Genomic DNA, 20000 nt, shown 5'->3' on the forward strand with positions numbered 1-20000 from the left:
TCTGGTTGCTCTGGTGTGTAATCAAGCGTATTGACTGGAGACCTACAGTATCTGTTAGTGCAATTTTCGATGTTCCAAGGAATGGAAAAGCACTAGGCCTCGGCTGGGATTTCAGTACGCGCACTCCTCAATCGTACGGTGCAAAAGTATTTATTGTTGTCCAAAATGGTAAAGTCATGAATGAAACCTCAATTAAAATAAAGAAGACAGTCCAACTAAACAAAAGTAATATGAAACAATGATAGAATTAAGTGAGTACGGTCGAAATAATGTAACAGACCGGGCTGCGTTTCCCCATTCAACTCCAAACAACCCAAAACCCGGCTAAATGCCATATGACATATGACGTCATCCCAAAAGGTCACCCGTCACTTAAAGTAATAAACATAAAAACAAAAACTAAACATAATCCATCCACTATCATTCGGTTAATCTTCCACATAATAATCAAATATCTTATATTTAACCCAAAATATTATCTTATAAGGCCAAAACATAAAAAGTATCAAAATGGCTGTAACATACCGGCCCCTAATTTTGAACCAACAAAATTACCAAATCATAGAAGGAGCAGCCATTAACAAAACATCAGTGTACATAAACCACACATAGCACATAATCCACACAGCATCAGCAATAGCATCACATACCCATCAACCCATTCCCAAAGTTCATTTCAATGTCCATATTTTGTGAGTTTGTATTCGCATGTGTGCATGTTTGGGCGGATGTGTGCGTGTGCGCTTGTTTTCAAAGTCCATGAGGAAAAAAAAAGAAAAAAGTTCTTCAGACAAAAAGGTCCAAAAATGCAAGAGCAAATGACTCTCATTAATGTACATTAAGTGCAATTGTCCATCATTTCATGCATAAATCATAATCAGCAACTTAGGAATTCATATGCATGTCATGCACCAACCATATACTCCAGCAATCAATAAACCATACTTCAATGACCATGTAATAACGTTGTAATAAACCATCATAAGACCTCAAAACAAGTATTTTCATTCAATTTCCATGTTCCATGCCTTGCATTCATAAAGTAAATAACCCATTTCCAGGAAAACAACAAATAAACAAAAAGGAGGAGGAGGAAGGAGAGGGGGAAGGAGAGAGGGGCTTGAATTCACTCAGATTCAAGTAAAAGGCACAACTTAGTTATGGGCCTTTCCAAATTGTTGCGTTGGGTTCTACAAACAGAAAAGAGAGAGAGAGAGAAAGGGAAAGAGAAACGTCAAGTCAAGTCAAGTCAAGTCGAATAAAAGAGAAAGAATGAGAAATAGAGAGAGAAACCTGCAGGTTCAGATCAAAGTAAAAAAGGGGCAACTTAGGTCTTTGCATTTCTTATTGCAGGGGCCATAATTGACTTGGGGCAAGGCGGATCTATGGGATCTGTTCCATTTCCATTTGTATTCATTTAACTTAAGCATAAGGGGAATTTAATCCATTGAATCCATTTTTTCCAAAGTTTCCATGTTTTATTTTTCCACATTTTCTTTTTTCATAATTTCCAGATTCCATATTCTTCTTCCATGATTCATATTTACTAAACTAGCCAAGCGAGGGTTCTAAAAAGTTGGGGGGGGGGGTTACGAAGTAGTTTGGTTTGTTTGATGACTGGATAAGTCATCCTGGGTCTTTGCTTTATCTTAGAATGCCACTTCCAGTTCCAGGTTTCAGTTTGTGTAAAGGATTTGCTTTCCATTTTGTTTTGGGACCACCACATTTGTTTGAATTTGTCCATTTCCATTCCAGTTTTTCATAATTTTGTTCTTTCTTTCCATCACACCTTTCTCTTAGTGTGTCTTTCCATGTAGCTGGTTTTGTGTTTGTTGACCATAGGGAAGAGAGCAGTTTGGTAGCAGAGCGGGATCCCACTGGTGAGGCTGCTGTGGCCAGTGCACACCATTCTTTCTTTTCTGGCCCATTTGGCCGGTCTTGGCGCAGAAGAGAGGCTATGGGTGATGTGCCACATAAGGTTGCCTTACCTAAGCTCTCAATAGGAGAGGGGTTTGTCCGTCGTTCCGCTTTCCTGTTCTCCATACTGTTAGAACATCTTGCATTCTCACCTGAGCATATTGTGCCAAGCAGGAACCAGCCCAGCGTCGATTTGACAGCAGAAGGACCACTGCCAATGCTGTTGATGACCCTGTGAGGCTCTAGTGCTCTTGGGGCATTGATACCTATCAGAAGCCCAATGCCGGCATTGATGGACTTGATGTCAACCTCCTTCAGATATGAGAATGGCTTTATGTCTTTTTGCTTTGGTATGTTGTGGTGTGTTGCAGGAATTTGTGTTTGTGTGTAAACATCTGGGAGTTTGAGGTAAGTGTTAGAGTCCAATGCAGCTACTTCCATTCCAGAGATTTTGGTGGTGGGCGTGATTTTTTCTTGATTTATTGTTTTTAATTTGATCTTTGTTCTTTTTCCAGGGGCGGTGAGCTTTTTGGCTAACTCCTCCGTGCAAAAGGTTGCCGAGCTCCCCGCATCCAAAAATGCATATGTTTCAACGCACTTAGTTCCGTTTTCCATTTTAACTTTGACAGGCACGATAGGCAGAGCGCACATGCCGGCCCCAGTATTGCTTCCAGTTGCCATGGACAAGACAGAGTCTGAACTTTCTTCAGCTTGAGGTTCACTTTGGTTGTCATTGCTTGGTATGTGCAAGATGGTTGGGTGCATTTTGTTGCAGGTTGTGCATTGCAGGCGCTGCTGACAATCCCTGCTTAGATGTCCCTTTTGCACACATCCAAAACATAATCCATTATCCTTCATGAACTGTACCTTTTCATAATTTGGTTTTGACTTGAAACTGTCGCACATAGTCATGGGGTGGCTTTTGTTGCAGAACGGACATGGGACTGTAAGTGCACTTGGGTTTTTTTGTTTACTTGTTAGAGGTGTATTTGTTTGTCCAGTTATTGGTGTGGCAGTAGTGGCAAAGCTGCTTGTTTTGTTTGTGTCGATGGGCATTTTCCTTTGTTTTGAGTCAGGCGTGGTCTGTAACTCTCCAAAAACTGGGTCCAGCATGATGCGTGCTTGCTTGTCAATGTATGCAAGTAGATCATTGAAAGATGCTCTTTGTTTATGCTTGTCATATATGTTACTGACAACAGTGCGCCATTTCTCTCTGAGTCTGAATGGTAGCTTAGAGACGAGAATTCTTAAATTGGATGGTGTTTCCAGGTCGGAGGTGAAGTTCATTTCTTTCATTGTATTGTGACATGTTTTGAGGAATATTGCATATGACCTCAGTGCTGCTGCATCCTCAGCCTTGATGTGTGGCCATGTCAATGCCTTATCCAGGTAAGCAGATGAGATTTTTATTTGATTTCCGAAATGCCACTCCAGCTGTTCTTTGGCCTCCTTATAGCCTTGGTCCGGTGGTAAGTGGAAACAGCTCCTGACCAGGTTCCTTGCCTCTCCAGATGTGTACTGTTCCAGGAAGTAAAGCCTTTGTTGCATATTGTCTGTTTTGGTTTCGATGGTCTGTTCGATTGATTTTATAAATGTTCTGTATTGAAGTGGGTCACCATGGAAAACAGGAATTTCTCTTTGTGGTAATTGTGATAACATGTTTTGTTTTGCCAGCATTTCTGTTATTTCGTTTTGTTTTTTCATCACCTCGAGAAAGTTGGTGTCGTTTGGTGCATTGTGTTGCGCCTTCTGCGCAGGGATTTGTTTAGTGGCATTTAAAGATATTGAGTTTTGTTCTGATTTGACTGTTGGACTGAAACGGAGTTTGACTTTACTTGTGGAGCTGTGCTGAGGGAGTTGTTTTATTTTGTCTTTTCCTTTGGTGGTTGGAATTATGTATTCAGTTGAGGTACCAGACGGCGTTGTGAAATGAGCACCAGGCGGCGCTTCATATTCCTGCAGGACTTGTATTTTAGCGTCGGCTTGCGCCACTTTTGTTTCAAGTTCGAGTTTCTTTTTTGCGTTTTGTATTTTCAGTGCTTGTACCTCTAACTCGAGTTCTTTGTCAAGCGCGTCAGTCTGCGCCATTAATTGAGCGCGCTCCACGCGCGTATCCGAAAGCGCTTTGGAAGCGTTGCTGCCCCGACTGGAGACTTCACTTGGTGACCTTTTTGCCGCCACCTGTGAGACGCTGTCATGTGGGGAGACCAAGGTTTCATGCTCATGAGTTACTTCTGTTTGCTGTTCTGTTTCACAAACATTCACTTTTTCAACCTCATTCACTTCCACATCGTCAGCATTCAGCCACATTTCAACACCTTTTACAAATTCAGTGAAGCTCATTACTTTGGGCCAATACCAATCCGTGTGATCGTCCTCTCTTTCATCCTCACTCAACAAAGATTGTACATGTTCGTGCACCTGGCCAAACTCATCCAAAAATAACACGAAGCTTTCAAGTGCTGTTTTAACTTCATCCGAGGGGTCACCGGCTTCGATCAGTGCATTGATTTTGCTGCGCTTCCTGGTTAACACACTCAACTTTCCACGCCGACTTCTAATCAACTTATACAATTTCTTTTCTTGTTCAAATTCAATTGCTTCTTGCCCATTGTTCACATCTTGCACTTCCACTTCCATATTTGCCATTTACAAGCCCAATGTCAAGCACCACAACAGTCCAGTAACACTTTACGCACATCCACAACTTTGTTTCCAGCTTGCTTCCGCATTACACAGGTGGCTCGGCGGCCGACGTTGTTTTAAACCCGTTTTACTCACGGTTGATGAGCTTCACCAAGTATCGGATGTCGAGGTAGCTTAGTCCACAGTTCCAGTTTTCTAAATCCAATAATCCATTATTTCGACTTTTGTTAGTGCAATTTTCGATGTTCCAAGGAAAGGAGAAGCACTAGGCCTCGGCTGGGATTCAGTACTCGCACTCCTCAATCTTACGGTGCAAAAGTATTTATTGTTGTCCAAAATGGTAAAGTCATGAATGAAACCTCAATTAAAATAAAGAAGACAGTCCAACTAAACAAAAGTAATATGAAACAATGATAGAATTAAGTGAGTACGGTCGAAATAATGTAACAGACCGGGCTGCGTTTCCCCATTCAACTCCAAACAACCCAAAACCCGGCTAAATGCCATATGACATATGACGTCATCCCAAAAGGTCACCCGTCACTTAAAGTAATAAACATAAAAACAAAAACTAAACATAATCCATCCACTATCATTCGGTTAATCTTCCACATAATAATCAAATATCTTATATTTAACCCAAAATATTATCTTATAAGGCCAAAACATAAAAAGTATCAAAATGGCTGTAACAGTATCTGTGGTTGTACTCGTGTGTAAACAAGGGGATTGCCTGGTAACCTATCGTTGGTTGTACTCATGTATATAATCAAGCATATTGACTGGGGAGCTATCTCTGGTTGCTCTGGTGTGTAATCAAGCGTATTGACTGGGGAGCTATCTCTGGTTGCTCTGGTGTGTAATCAAGCGTATTGACTGGAGAGCTATCTTTGGTTGTACTCGTGTATACTATAATCAAGCGTATTGACTGGGAGCCTATCTCTGGTTACTCTCGTATATAATCAAGTGTATTGACTGGGAGCCTACAGTATCTTTGGTTGTACTCGTGTGTAATCAGTGGTTGTGCTATAAGCAGCATTTCCGCAGCAGATAAGAGACACTGGGGGGCGTGTCTGGGAGGGGGTGCGGGGGTTAGAGTGGCAGAGCAGAGGGCTGGGGGCGTGTCTGGGGGGCGTGTCTGGGGGGTTAGAGTGGCAGAGCAGAGGGCTGGGGGCGTGTCTGGGGGGCGTGTCTGGGGGGGTAGAGTGGCAGAGCAGGCAGAGGGCATAGCAAGAGTAGAGTGGTATGTGTGTGTGTGTGTGTGTGTGTGTGTGTGTGTGTGTGTGTGTGTGTGTGTGTGTGTGTGTGTGTGTGTGTGTGTGTGTGTGTGTGTGTGTGTGTGTGTGTGTGTGTGTGTGTGTGCGGGTGCGGGTGCGGGTGCGCGTGCGCGTGTGTGTGTGTGTGTGTGTGTGTGTGTGTGTGTGTACAGCAGAGTTCATCCTCCCAGCGTCTCACCTCGCGGTTGTCAGCTACAATTATCAGCTCCACATACTTGGTGGTGCTCTGGGCATCTCTCCTGTGCTGAATATGGAAGATGGAGGAGGGGGGGGAGAGAGAGTGGAAGAGAGAGAGAGAGAGAGAGAGAGAGAGAGAGAGAGAGAGAGGGGGGGGGGGAGAGAGGGAAGAGAGAGAGAGAGGAAGAGAGAGAGATAAGAAAGGCAGGGATAAGAAAGGCAGAGACAGACACAATATTAGAGGGACAAAAAATGGCACATTAGATGTCATTTAATCAAATCCACTCAGGCAGGCCTGGAGGACTAGAGGTACATCTAGTAAAAAAAAAAAAAAAACCCAACCCCTCTTTGCAACTGCACTTGTTGTTCTGTATATGTTTGGTTATAAAGCGTCTGCCAAATGCAATGTAATGTAATGTAATGTAATGTGATGTGATGTAAATCTACAAAACTAAAACCCCAAAAGCATGCGCAACACAGACAAAGTAAAACTACTACCAGCTTGACAATAGGGGAGCCTGAGCTATATTTACTCCTGAGATGGCATGTCCATCCTCCTTGGAAATGCACCCCGCTCATCCCATGCTCACTGGGCAATTATTCACTAAAGGCCCTTCCAGAAAACGGCTCTTAGGCTTTCACTCTGCCCATAAATCCGGCCTGTTGTTGACATCAACATCTTTAATCTAACACGGTTATGAGCCAGAACTCTTTTGTTTTGTAGCAGAGCACAACACAATCCCTGTTTTCCTTCGACAGTGCTTTCAGCCATGACAAAATGCTTAAAAATACTTTACAGTACAATGTTTTTTGGCAACATTGCTTGCTTGAGGATTGGGGAAGACATTGGAAAGGAAACACCATGTGTATGAAATGGACTAAAGCAGCGGTTGTTTGTTTTGGCTCATACACTGCAGGACGTGGGCCCATGTTTTTGAATTACTTATTGATCCGGTTACTGTCATGACACCAAATCTGGAAAACATTTGAGTTATCAGCAGTGGTGGTCCAGTGTAGAAATATATCACAATCAAAGTAGGGGAGAATGCTTCAGCCTGTGTGCGTGTACGTGTGCGTGTGCGTGTATGCGTGTATGTGTGCCTGCGTGTGTGCATGTGAAGCTTACATACATTTTTTGCTACATAATCCTGCAAATACAGTGTTTTGAACTCTCAAAGAGAGCTAGAAAGAACTGATTCTTAAATCTTCTGTGTCTGAGAATCGCTTCACCTCAGCAGTGCGTCCCACATCCTCACCACAATTCCCCAATTCCCCAATTCCCCACATCCTCACTCCAATTCCCCAATTCCCCAATTCCCCACATCCTCACTCCAATTCCCCAATTCCCCACATCCTCACTCCAATTCCCCAATTCCCCACATCCCCAGTTCCCACATCCCCACCCCAATTCCCCAATTCCCCACATCCCCACATCCCCACCCCAATTCCCCACATCCCCAGTTCCCACATCCCCAAATCCCCACATCCCCACCCCAATTCCCCACATCCACATCCCCACCCCAATTCCCCACATCCCCAGTTCCCACATCCCCAGCCCAATTCCCCACATCCCCCCCACATCCCCAGCCCAATTCCCCACATCCCCAGCCCAATTCCCCACATCCCCAGCCCAATTCCCCAATTCCTCACATCCAATTCCCCAGCTCTCTTGATTTGATGTGTGTGATCTGACCACAGAGTCAGTCACCTTTACCTCAAGAGAGAGCAGTACAGTAGAACATGATACACCTTTACCTCAAGAGAGAGCAGTACAGTAGAACATGATACACCTTTACCTCAAGAGAGAGCAGTACAGTAGAACATGAATGGGCGCCTCTTGAATTCTATTTACAGCCTGTACTGTACTGTGTGTGATGTCTTACAGTATGTTCAAATTACCATCTCTGGAGGTCTGCACACCACAGCTGAGCCTATCTTTAGTCATTCACACACTGTGTGTGTGTGTGTGTGTGTGTGTGTGTGTGTGTGTGTGTGTGTGTGTGTGTGTGTGTGTGTGTGTGTGTGTGTGTGTGTGTGTGTGTGTGCCTGCCTGCCTGCCTGCATGCCTGCCTGCATGTGTGCGTGTGTGTACTGTATCACGTGCATGTGTGTGTGCGTGCGCATTAAGTTTAAGTTTTGTGCGTGCGTGCGTGCGTGCGTGCGTGCGTGCGTGCGTGCGTGCGTGTGTGTGTGTGTGTGTGTGCATGTGTGTGTGTGAGAGAGAGAGACAGGGAGGTAGAGAGAGAGGGGGGTGGTCTATCTTTAGTTATCCACACTAGGGAAGTGGGGCTCCTGTTATCATGACAGAAGTCGACAAGAAGCTGCCATGGATCCTGTTGTGCCAAGGTGTCACATCTCCAAGCCTCCACACAGCATGTTCTAAGGGGGGGCAGGGGGTGGCATTTGCCCCCCCCCCCGAAATATGATTTGCCACCCCAATTAAGAGCCCTGATTGTGACCAATAGCCTTAATGCTTGACATCATTTCAGACATAGAACTTTAGGTTGCAGGGTTTCACTTTAAGGGATTCACTGTATCACATAAGTGTGTGTGTCGATTATATCGCGTTTATCATTTTCCCTTAGTGTAGGAGCATGCCCCCCTGAAATACATTTCGCCACCTCTTTGCCACCCCAAGAATAAATGTCTGGAACCTCCCCTGGTATCATGACAGCCCTCCTAACCTCAAGGTCACTTCTCTCACTGGCAGTTTCATATATGAAGCAGCAACCTTATAAAATACTATTCAATTCACAAGCACACGATGGCTATAGCTACAGTATGTTTCACAAACAACTATTAAAACATATTGAGATGCTAGATTCAGAGTAAAAACAATTGAAGACCTTGCTGTACAGTATATACCTAAAAGTTACATTGCCTAATACAAATGAGTAAAACATGAACATCTGCTTCTATGAATTATTGTTGCTTTACACCAGTCATGACCCGTTTATTCTAGCTAACAATACTGTGTTGACTCCAGAGTCAGAGTCATCAGATAAAGAAAGCCAGATGCAATGAGAGACAGGATGACATAAATAACTCTTAAAGCAATTAAAGACACGTTTTGAAGGACGTTATAAATCACAGAGACCTCTCTGTGTGTTGGGTGGCCTGCATTGAACTGTGCTGACTCATCAGGCCTTAATGAGGACGAAGACACAACAGACTCTCACATGTCTCACATCTCTTTGGCAAACCAAACCAGAGCCAGACAAAGGAGCTGAGTCCACTCATCATCTGCTGCGCCCAATGACAATCAAGATGGGTAATTGGTTTCGTTTGGAGTGTGTGCTCGCAAACACCCATGGGTGGGTTTGCATGCAAAAAATTCAGACGCATCCAAACAGTGCAATATGCAGACACTTCAGTCTACTATCAGTCTATCCAGTCAGAGGTATACACGCACACACGCAGGCAGCAGCCTATACAATACTTTTCAATTTGCGCATGTAAGATTTTCTTTCAATGTATGCAATGAAGCAGCAAAGAGGAACTCGCACACCACTGATGCCGATACATAAATGATTTTAATGCCTAAGGAAAATAAAGAAGGTGCTACCCAGTGAAGTGCAAAACGTTTTCGGTCCTTCAGACCATCATCAGTGCCAAACAATGCTTTCAATGTATGCAGACATCTATCTAATCACATATGCACACAAGGGGCACACACCCACAGTATGAACTCCAACAGAGAGGTGCAATATGGAGACAGCTCAGTCTATAACCAGAGAGGTGCGATATGGAGACAGCTCAGTCTATAACCAGAGAGGTGCGATATGAAGACAGCTCAGTCTATAACCACTCTATCCAGTTAGATGGACACATGCACACAAGCTTGTACCCCCTTCTAAATATAATTTCCATTGGAAGTGGTGCAGGGGCTGCAGACACCTCAGTCTACCGACTGAGTCAAATGTGAACACACACAAGCACACCCACTCTCTTCCAGCTATCAGCTCCATCTTGGGTGGGGTGGGGGTAGGGGGCGTGGGATGTCCTGTTCAGCTGATAAATCAAAGTCTGATCTCCCAGAGCCCCGCGGCCATTCACCACCGCGATGAGAATCTCCAGACCAGCGCTGCTGATCCTGCTTATCTGAGTCTGTCTGATTTACTAACTCTACTGCTCTGACATCGCTGTCTCAGGTCTTGTCTTGGGAACTTGTGAAAGTAAGTGGGGCCCACCACACACTTAAGATACAACATCTGTTAAAAATCTGATTTTACATGTCAAAAGGAGACAAAGCAGGTAAGAAGATGTAACGCGACCAGAGTAGCCAGATTAAGGTGGTAGTGCTCTGGTGCAGAATTCTTTCCCTCCGTTTGGAACTTTTTCAATGTGTGTTGAAGTTAAAGTTCAATGTCAGAGTGTTACATTTCACAGTGTTAAAGGTACACTGTGCAGGAAATGGTCAAAAAAGGTACTGCAACTATGCTGCTCATTGAAACTGGGCTGCCTATTGCCAAATTTGATCTTTACATGAAAGTTTACTAAGTAATAAACTCATATTTTCTAGTATGGTCCAAGTACAGTCATTTTTGCAGCTAAAAATGGTTAGTTCTGGAAATTCAAAATGGCGAACTATGGAGAAGATCCCCCTTTTCATGTATGCAAAGTGCAATTTTTCCAGTCATAATGAATACTTAGAATTTGATGGTGGTGGTAAGTATTCATGAAAAATGTAACATTAGAGAATGCGTAGCATGAATTCTGGAAATAAACAACTAAGAATCTCACACAGTGTCCCTTTAAAGATGAGAAGGTAAAGCTGGGGGCTTGGGGAGCATGTAGGTCCACTGAGCATTTTCCATTGAGTTGATTTTACATATCTTGTGTATTTGCCTAATTGTGTACAGTATTGTGTGTTATTTTTTTCTTTTTTCTTTTTTTTAAAAAATATATATTTTTAGGGGCTTTTATGCCTTTATTTGATAGGACAGTCTGAGATGGTGACAGGAAGCGAGTGGGGCAGAGAGACGGGGTGGGATCGGGAAATGACCCTGGCCGGACTCGAACCGGGGTCCCCGTGGGCATGCAAGCCCCAACAGCGCCACAGCGTCCCCCAGTATTGTGTATTATTCTTAACACTTAATTTCCCTTTGAGGGACAAATTCATTTGACTTGACTGATTGAAACTGCATGGGTGGATTGACAATAGCCTGAATATGTTTTGGCAACATATAAAGTTGTTAAGGACAACTCTTCTTACCCTGGTGCTGAGGTTGTGTATTGAGTTGCTGGTGTCCCGGAGTGTGTCCATCCTGAAGGGGTGTGAGATGTTGGTCCCGTGTCCACAGGAGCCCAGGGTCAGGTTGAGGTGTTCTCCGCGGTAGACACGATGGACGGACGAGTGGAGGAGGTCCCCCGATGGCTCCAGCACGAAAGTGGTATCTTCAAGTGTAATCAGTCCCCTGTGACAAAGGAATCATCCTGTTATACTATGTGTTTCTGGGTCACTAAAAAGCAGTCCCCTGTGACAAACAAGTCGTCTTGTTATACTATGTGTTTCTGGGTCACTAAAAAGCAGTCCCCTGTGACAAACAAGTCGTCTTGTTATACTATGTGTTTCTGGGTCACTAAAAAGCAGTCCCCTGTGACAAACAAGTCGTCTTGTTATACTATGTGTTTCTGGGTCACTAAAAAGCAGTCCCCTGTGACAAACAAGTCGTCTTGTTATACTGCTGTATGTGTTTCTGGGTCACTAAAAAGCAGTCCCCTGTGGCAAACAAGTCGTCTTGTTATACTATGTGTTTCTGGGTCACTAAAAAGCAGTCCCCTGTGACAAACAAGTCGTCTTGTTATACTATGTGTTTCTGGGTCACTAAAAAGCAGTCCCCTGTGACAAACAAGTCGTCTTGTTATACTGCTGTATGTGTTTCTGGGTCACTAAAAAACAGTCCCCTGTGACAAAGGAATCATCCTGTTATACTATGTGTTTCTGGGTCACTAAAAAACAGTCCCCTGTGGCAAACAAGTCATATTGTTATACTACTGTATGTGTTTCTGGGTCACTAAAAAACAGTCCCCTGCTGTCGTTTAACAAGTCGTCTTGTTATTATATCTGGGTGGCTATAAAGCAGCTAGCTTCAATGTGGCTTCTTTGCTTCACCATAGACTTGTGAGTGTTGGTGTGGTGGGTGTTTATTTGTTGGAATATCACTCTGCACAGACAAAAAACATTATCTAGGTACAAAGGCAGGCTTTACTATTCAAGAAACACCCAGTGCTGCCAGATTAGGCGGGTGCCCGCCCAATTGGGCTACTTTGGATGAGCGTCTGTGGGTAAAAACGGGAAAAATTGGCCATTTCAGCCGTTTTGGGCCCATAGAAGTCAATGTAATTTGTTGAATTTGGGCAGAATTTAGCGCATTTTGGCAGTTTTCGAGAACCTTTTGTGGTGGGATTTGATCAGACACATCTGGCAACACTGGAAACACCTTATGGATGCACTGGGACGCATCATCAGTGATGTATTCTGGGGTCATCGGGTGTTTTGGGTCTCGCAACATCATACGCCCTCTCACCCAGGCGACCCAGTCAGGGGTGATCAGGCCCCAAATTGCGTCCCAGTAGTTCTGTAGAAAACGGTTAACAGCTAACTTCTCATTTACAAAATGAATTTTAATAACATTTTTAAATGATTTTAAATGAAAAGAGCTGGTGTCAAATCTTGTAACATTACACAGTACACCATTCCCCATTTGCCACAGCAACATCCCCTTAAAGGAGCACTCCTGCCAATTTCAATGTGCTGTTGTACTGCTCACACTACCCTTCACTTGTCAGTACCCGGTGACGCCGCATTTTTTGGCTCAGCCCTATTCTAATGGGGGCAACTTTTGTTTACATTTCAAAAAAAACATTTTTATTTATTCCCAAAAACATCCATGCGGTTATGCAACATCAGCAGACAGCTAGCAAACAGCGATACCTTTTGGGAAAATACTTGGAGTAGGTCTATGTTCATTTAAAAAAAAAAATGTAAACAAAATTTGCCCCCATCAGAATGCCTTAGCTCATATCTCGGAAAGGGCTGAGCCAAAAACTGTGGCGTCACCGGGTACTGACAAGTCAATGGTAGTGTGAGCAATACAACAGCACATTTGCCACAGTAAAAACCCTAATGTGCAGTTCTTATTTGCCACAGTAAAAACTCTAATGTGGTTCTTATTTGCATCATGAATCACAGGACATCAGACAGGCCAGACAGTCATAACCTCATCCAACCCCACTGTTACTCAGAAGGACGACATTAAGTGCATATTTTGGCAAATGAATAATATCCGTTTTTCAAGTTCTTAGGGGTTGTGAGAGTGCTTAGCTGCATATGTTCTCACACTCGGAGTGGGACAGTGTGATTTAAAGTGACATCTTCTCTGAGACGGAGCTAAATTGCAGGGTTTTTAGTAGACCTCATCACTTCCTCAAAAACCCCAGAAGATCAGCTGCTGCCAACCAAAATGGTACGAAATTTGTCTTGGCCAACGCAGTGTATAACAGAGGTCTCTTCAAAATGAACTATCCACATTTGTCAAATTGAAGAATCAGAAAACTACAGGAAAACAATTCTACAAAGAAACAGCAATGCTTTGGTCTTTGGTCTTCAGAAATGAAAATCTAACAAAGAGCAACACAAAAGCTCTTGGTGGTGAGGACATCTATTGGCTTCACTATGAGGAAATTCCTGCTGGTGTCCATTAATATGATCTCATCTGGGTGATTATTTCTCCCTGACATGTGCAAATGATTATTCTGCCAACACTGGATATCATTATGGAGCTAAGGGGGAATTCCTTCCTCAGATACACACTTACACACATACAGTACTGAATTCACTTGTGCATACTGTACCATACACACACATGCACACACAGCACAGCACAGAATCACAAATAATAATTCAATATTGTGCTCTGCGCCACTTTGATAGCAGGGCCGACAGTTTTGTCAGTGGCTGTGCGGTATTACACCACTATGGTGACTATGGTTACTATAGTACTATGGTACGGTACTACACCACTATGGTTACTATGGTTACTATAGTACTATGGTACGGTACTACACCACTATGGTAAGAGTCACACCGCGTCCAGTCATGTGGCATCTGCAGTGTTTCTCTCCAGTCATGTGGCATCTGCAGTGTTTCTCTCCAGTCATGTGGCATCTGCAGTGTTTCTCTCCAGTCATGTGGCATCTGCAGTGTTTCTCTCCAGTCATGTGGCATCTGCAGTGTTTCTCTCCTCATTTGCTAGTGATTAAGGCTGGGCAGCGGGCCAAATGAGGGAATACCTCTGCACTCATGACTTCAGGGGGATGTGTTTTATGAGTCTGTTTGCAGTGACTACGAAACACGGCTAGTTTCAGATGTAGTAAAATGTGTGCCTGGCTTTGGAGTTGCACAAGCAGACCGTAACATAACACAAAGATAATAAACTGATGTGTAAGCTTAAATGCATAACCACTAGTGGTGTCAACAATGATCGATTCGGCGATCCGAATCGATCCGGGGCATGGACGATCCAGATCCAGATCCGGCAAGTTCCAGAATCAATCCGGCAATTTTTTTAAGTTTCAATTACTTCCATGGATATTTCGGGAGCAAATGAATGTTAAATTAAATAAAAACACTTCAAAACATTGCAAGACTGATACAGACTGATACAGAAAACAGCCAATAAATTGTTGCTCAGTATCTGACTACTTGTATTTCCTCATCATGGCTGAACATTTGCTTTGCGTTCAGGAGAAATGTAATGCATTGCAATGCGTTGTAGAATTGAATCGAATCGGATTGGATCTAATAGAATCGAATCGAATCGGATCTACTACCTCCCGAATCGTGATCGAATCGGATCGTGAGGGCAGTGCCGATCCACACCACTACTAACCACATTCCTCTACACTTGTAAAGATACGGTTTCGTATTGACATCACTGCAAAGACCAGGCAGACGAACTGCCACCTGTAGCTCTGTGGGGCGTTTCTCGAAAGTGTAGTTGTTAGCCAGCTAGCAACTTGGGTAGTTGCCAATGGGAATCGCTTAGCAACATGGTTTCGAGAAACGCACCACAGGTGTGGCCCTGTGAAGCTGAGCGTATAGCTCTGGTGTTGCCCTGTGAAGCTGCAGCGTATAGCTGTGGTGTGGCCCTGTGAAGCTGAGCGTAGAGCTCTGGTGTTGACCTCTGGACTCATGTGGCATTTGCAGTCAGGGCCGCTTTTGCCGGGCCCATGACATCTGTCCCCTTTGTCCCCTGGCTGAAGGCACTGTATACACCTCTGTAGTCATGTGGCATCTGCAGTGTTTCTCTCCAGTCATGTGGCATCTGCAGTGTTTCTCTCCACATTTCCTCTCCGTTCCTGTTAGTGATTAAGGCTGGGCAGCGGTTCAAATGAGGGAATACCTCTGCACTCATGACTTAAAGTGATACTGTCCCATTTTTTGGAAATAAGCTTATTTTACATCTCCCCTTGAGTTAAATAATAGGGTTTTACCGTTCTCCTGTACAATACTTTCAACCGTGCTCTGGGTATGGCAGTGCAAATTTTACCTTCATGCTAGCAGTTAACATTGAGTCCTATGAGACCAGCTCGCGGCTAACTGGTCTCATAGGACTCAATGTTAACTTTTAGCTTGAAGACAAAATTTGCACTGTCATAACTAGAAATAGTTGAAAGTACAGGAGAACGGTAAAACCCTCTTATGTATCTCAAAGGAAGGTGTAAAATGAGCTTACCGTATTTCCAAAAATAGAACAGTATCACTTTAAGGGGGATGTGTTTTGCGAGTCTGTTTGCAGTGACTACGAAGCCAGGCTAGTTTCAGATGTAGTTTCTGCCTGGCTTTGGGGTTGAACAGGCAGACCGTAACATAACAAAGAGATAATAATAAACTGATGAGCAAGCTTAAATGCATAGCCGCATTCTTCTACACCTGTAGCCTACGATAAATTCAGGTGACCTGGCTCCCCAACCCCTTTAACAAAAGAGTTGTGGAGGTCTTAGAATCTACTGGTAATTGGACAAGTTAAAATAAATATATGGTTTTAGATTGCCATCACTGCAAAGACCATGCAGAGGAAATGCCACCTGCAGCTTGGGTGAGGCCCTGTGAAGCTGAGCGTACAGCAGTGGTAAGGGCCTGTGAAGCTGAGCTTATAGCTGTGGTGAGGCCCTGTGAAGCTGAGCTTATAGCTGTGGTGAGGCCCTGTGAAGCTGAGCGTACAGCAGTGGTAAGGGCCTGTGAAGCTGCAGCAGTGGTGTTGCTTTGTGAAGCTGAGCGTACAGCGGTGAGGAGGGCCTGTGAAGCTGAGCGTATAGCTGTGGTGAGGCCCTGTGAAGCTGCAGCTCTGGTGTTGCCCTGTGAAGCTGCAGCTGTGGTGTGGCCCTGTGAAGCTGCAGCTGTGTGGTGAGGCCCTGTGAAGCTGAGCTTATTGCACTCACCTGAGTCCTGAGCATGTGCTGAGGCCGACGTCTGACCATGCGTGACCCTCCACCTTCCCATGGTAGTAGCAGTTTGTCTGGGGAGAGAACAAGAGCACGTTGATGGCAAATGAAACATCAAACAAGACTGAATATAATGACATAAAAAGGACTGTACTGGTATCACCATTCATTCAGTGTTGACAAGCGAAGAAGCTGAAAAACACAACACAAAATCACTGGTCCACTAAAACACTTGGACAATATTATGTGGCGGCTGACAGCTCCTGTGGAGCATGAGGTTCTCCGCTGGAATGTGGAGACATGAGCTAGTGAGACTGGGTATTTCTCAAAACCTAGTGTGCACACTTCCAAGTGTATTCAGCCTAATTAGTGACGCCCAGCGATTGGATAATCTTTATTAGTCATACCCAGTGATTGGATGCTCCGTAGAGTTCACCAAAAAGTATCCAAACACTGGGCGTGACTAATTAGGCTGATGCACTTGGAAGTGTGCGCACTAGGTTTTGAGAAATGCACACTGTCTCAAGCAAATGCGCTAGTGGGACTGTCTCAAACAAATGCGCTCAAGTGAGACTGGCTCAAACAAATGCGTTCAAGTGAGACTGTCTCAAACAAATGCGTTCAAGTGAGACTAGCTCAAATAAATTGGAAAGGATGAGTTTGTCTGCACTGGCTGCTTTGGTACGATTGGCACAAAGAACAACACCAGTCACAAACAATAATTCAAATATATATATCACATCTCCTCTGAACCAATTTCTCTCCAACTCATCCTCCATGCTTGTCACACTGACAGGCCCTCCGCAGGGTGCACTGGAATGTGGGAACATGAGCAAGTGGGACTGTCTCAAACAAAGACGTTCAATTGGGAAGGATGAGTTTGTCTGCACAGATTAAAAAAACACACACACACACATCCTGGCTGCTTTGGTACGATTGGCACAGAACACCAGGGTCGCCGACAGCTTTGGCCAGGCTCGGGACAAAGTCAACTAAATGGGCCCCCGACCCAATACGTATCATGCAATGAAGACCCAATTCTGGGCCCCCTTTCTCCCTGGGCCCGGGACAATAGACCCCTTTGTCCCCCTCTGTCAGCTTCCCTGCAGAACACACTAGCAGCCACAAACAATTAAAAACATACCACATCTCCTCTGAACCAATTTCTGGCCACCTAATTGTCCCCGATTGTCCCACTGACTGTGTTTGAACATTGGCATCATCTTCTTTATGTGATTCTTTGTCTTTCCTTATTTCCCTTTGTGGACATCTGAGTAGGAAACCATTTCTAGGCAAGACGTTTTCAGAAGCGCTTCACCTCTCTCCGTTCCCATGTTGTCTTTGACATGCTCAGTGTTGTCTTTGGATTCCCACCAAAACAAGAGAGGCGAAAGTAGACAACGCAGCCTATGGATTAGCGATTACATTTTCCCCGACTCTGACAAGGCAGCCTATGCGTTAGCGATTACATTTATTCCCCTATTGCTCCACTCTGCAGAGATAACAGAGGGCAACATGTCACTGTTCACATGCAAGGCAAGGCACAGCTCCAAGCCAAGCTGTAAGTTACAGCACTCTCCAGGATTGGGGTCCCATGAAAACGGTTATGGGAAAATGTTCTCACAACTATAAAATCCATATATAAATAGATATGTAGTCACCACTATAGGATCCATATAAATAGAAATGTCATGCCATTGGAGAGTTCATGTGATATATGTGATTATACTGTACACGGGGCTACATGCGATTGCAAATGCAAACGTTATCACTGTGTACAGTATGTATTGATACAATCCGCTCTAAAGATATATAATACACCATTAAATTAATGGAGTTAAACTTCAGTGCTCTGACACCTCAGCAGTAAAAGCCTTAGAGAGATAGATATGGCTGTTTGCCAAGGACATGTTGTTCAGCACCAGAACCTGTCTGGTGTGGATCATGTTGTTCAGCACCAGAACCTGTCTGGTGTGGATCATCTGCTAAATGTCTGAGATGAAATAGAAATGTGTGGACGCTGCTTTAAAAATTGCAGCACAAGCTGAGTTGTAGTCCAGGGGGAACGTTGGCCCATACATAGAGCACTGTAGTCATAAATATACATATTTGATGAGATGGTGATTGTTCTGCTCTCGTTGGGATATGAATAGCCTGAATAGCCATTTGGAGGAAGCCTGAGTGACTTTCTGTTGGAATCAGGTTTTTAGCCCTTCCATCTTCCTAATCTTCATTTAGATCTCTCCAGAATATATGGCCCACTAAATTAACTCTCCAGAATATGTGACCACTAAAAGTGTTGTTTTCATGCCAAGACGTCAAAAGTGCAGACAGCCACCAGACTGGCCATCAGGACACGCTTAATTAGCTGAAGTTAGCGAGTGTGAATGACTGAGGGAACACATTGGTATATAACATAAATAAACACAGCGAAGACAACAGGAGTGAACACATTGTTATGACATGAATTAACATAGTGAGGACAAGAGGCGATTATTCTTTTTTGCTTGGAGCAGATTCTTCAGACTCGTGTAAAACGCATACCGTAAAACATGACCAAGGGTACAGCGAGCTCCAAAATACGAGTCAACCAGCGGCTTCGCTCCCATGTTGCTCTGCAGCTGACATAGGGCTGAGTCCACACTGGCCAATGCGTCTGTCCTCCTCTCTGACGACAAGCCCTGTAAATCCCCCATAATGCACCAGTGAGGTGCTTCCAGACCCTCCCTTTGCTGGATCCTTGAGGGCTGGTTCCCCTCACCCCTCATGGGTCTATGGGCTTCCTCTCTCCTCCTGGGCCTATGGGCTGGTTCCCCTCTCTCTTCCTTGGCCTATGGGCTTCTTCCCTCTTCCTGGGCCTATGGGCTGGATCCCTTCTCTCTTCCTGGGCCTATGGGCTGGATCCCCTCACTCTTCCTGGGCCTATGGGCTGATTCCCCTCTCTCTTCATGGGCCTACGGGCTTCTTCCCTCTTCCTGGGCCTATGGGCTGGATCCCTTCTCTCTTCCTGGGCCTATGGGCTGGATCCCTTCTCTCTTCCTGGGCCTATGGGCTTCTTCACTCTTCCTGGGCCTACGTGCTTCTTCTCTCTTCCTGGGCCTATGGGCTGGATCCCATCACCCCTCATTGGCCTATGGGCTGGATCCCTTCTCTCTTCCTGGGCCTATGGGCTTCTTCTCTCTTCCTTGGCCTATGGGCTGGATCCCCTCTCTCTTCCTGGGCCTATGGGCTGGATCCCCTCTCTCTTCCTTGGCCTATGGGCTGTATCTCTCTTCCTGGGCCTACGTGCTTCTTCTCTCTTCCTGGGCCTATGGGCTGGATCCCATCACCCCTCATTGGCCTATGGGCTGGATCCCTTCTCTCTTCCTGGGCCTATGGGCTTCTTCCCTCTTCCTGGGCCTATGGGCTGGTTCCCCTCTCTCTTCCTGGGCCTATGGGCTTCTTCCCTCTTCCTGGGCCTATGGGCTGGTTCCCCTCTCTCTTCCTGGGCCTATGGGCTGGTTCCATCTTCCTGGGCCTACGTGCTTCTTCTCT

The 20000-nt window shown here is 44.8% G+C and overlaps 1 protein-coding gene across 2 annotated transcripts in view; it reads right to left on the reverse strand.

The window, feature by feature from the left end:
* Window positions 1-20000, reverse strand: part of LOC134466935 (disintegrin and metalloproteinase domain-containing protein 12-like) — a 154105-nt gene that overhangs the window by 69192 nt on the left and 64913 nt on the right. For both annotated transcript variants that reach the window (XR_010038450.1, XM_063220861.1), the window contains exons 5-7: window positions 16464-16540; window positions 11233-11434; window positions 6019-6084 (exon numbers count right to left, since the gene is read on the reverse strand). Coding sequence is in view for 1 of the 2 variants with exons in the window: in XM_063220861.1 (XP_063076931.1) it covers window positions 6019-6084; window positions 11233-11434; window positions 16464-16540 (345 nt within the window). In the remaining variant the exon portion in view is untranslated. The remainder of the gene's footprint in view (window positions 1-6018; window positions 6085-11232; window positions 11435-16463; window positions 16541-20000) is intronic.

Source organism: Engraulis encrasicolus, chromosome 17 (genome assembly GCF_034702125.1).
Source record: "Engraulis encrasicolus isolate BLACKSEA-1 chromosome 17, IST_EnEncr_1.0, whole genome shotgun sequence".
Lineage (NCBI taxonomy): Eukaryota > Metazoa > Chordata > Actinopteri > Clupeiformes > Engraulidae > Engraulis > Engraulis encrasicolus.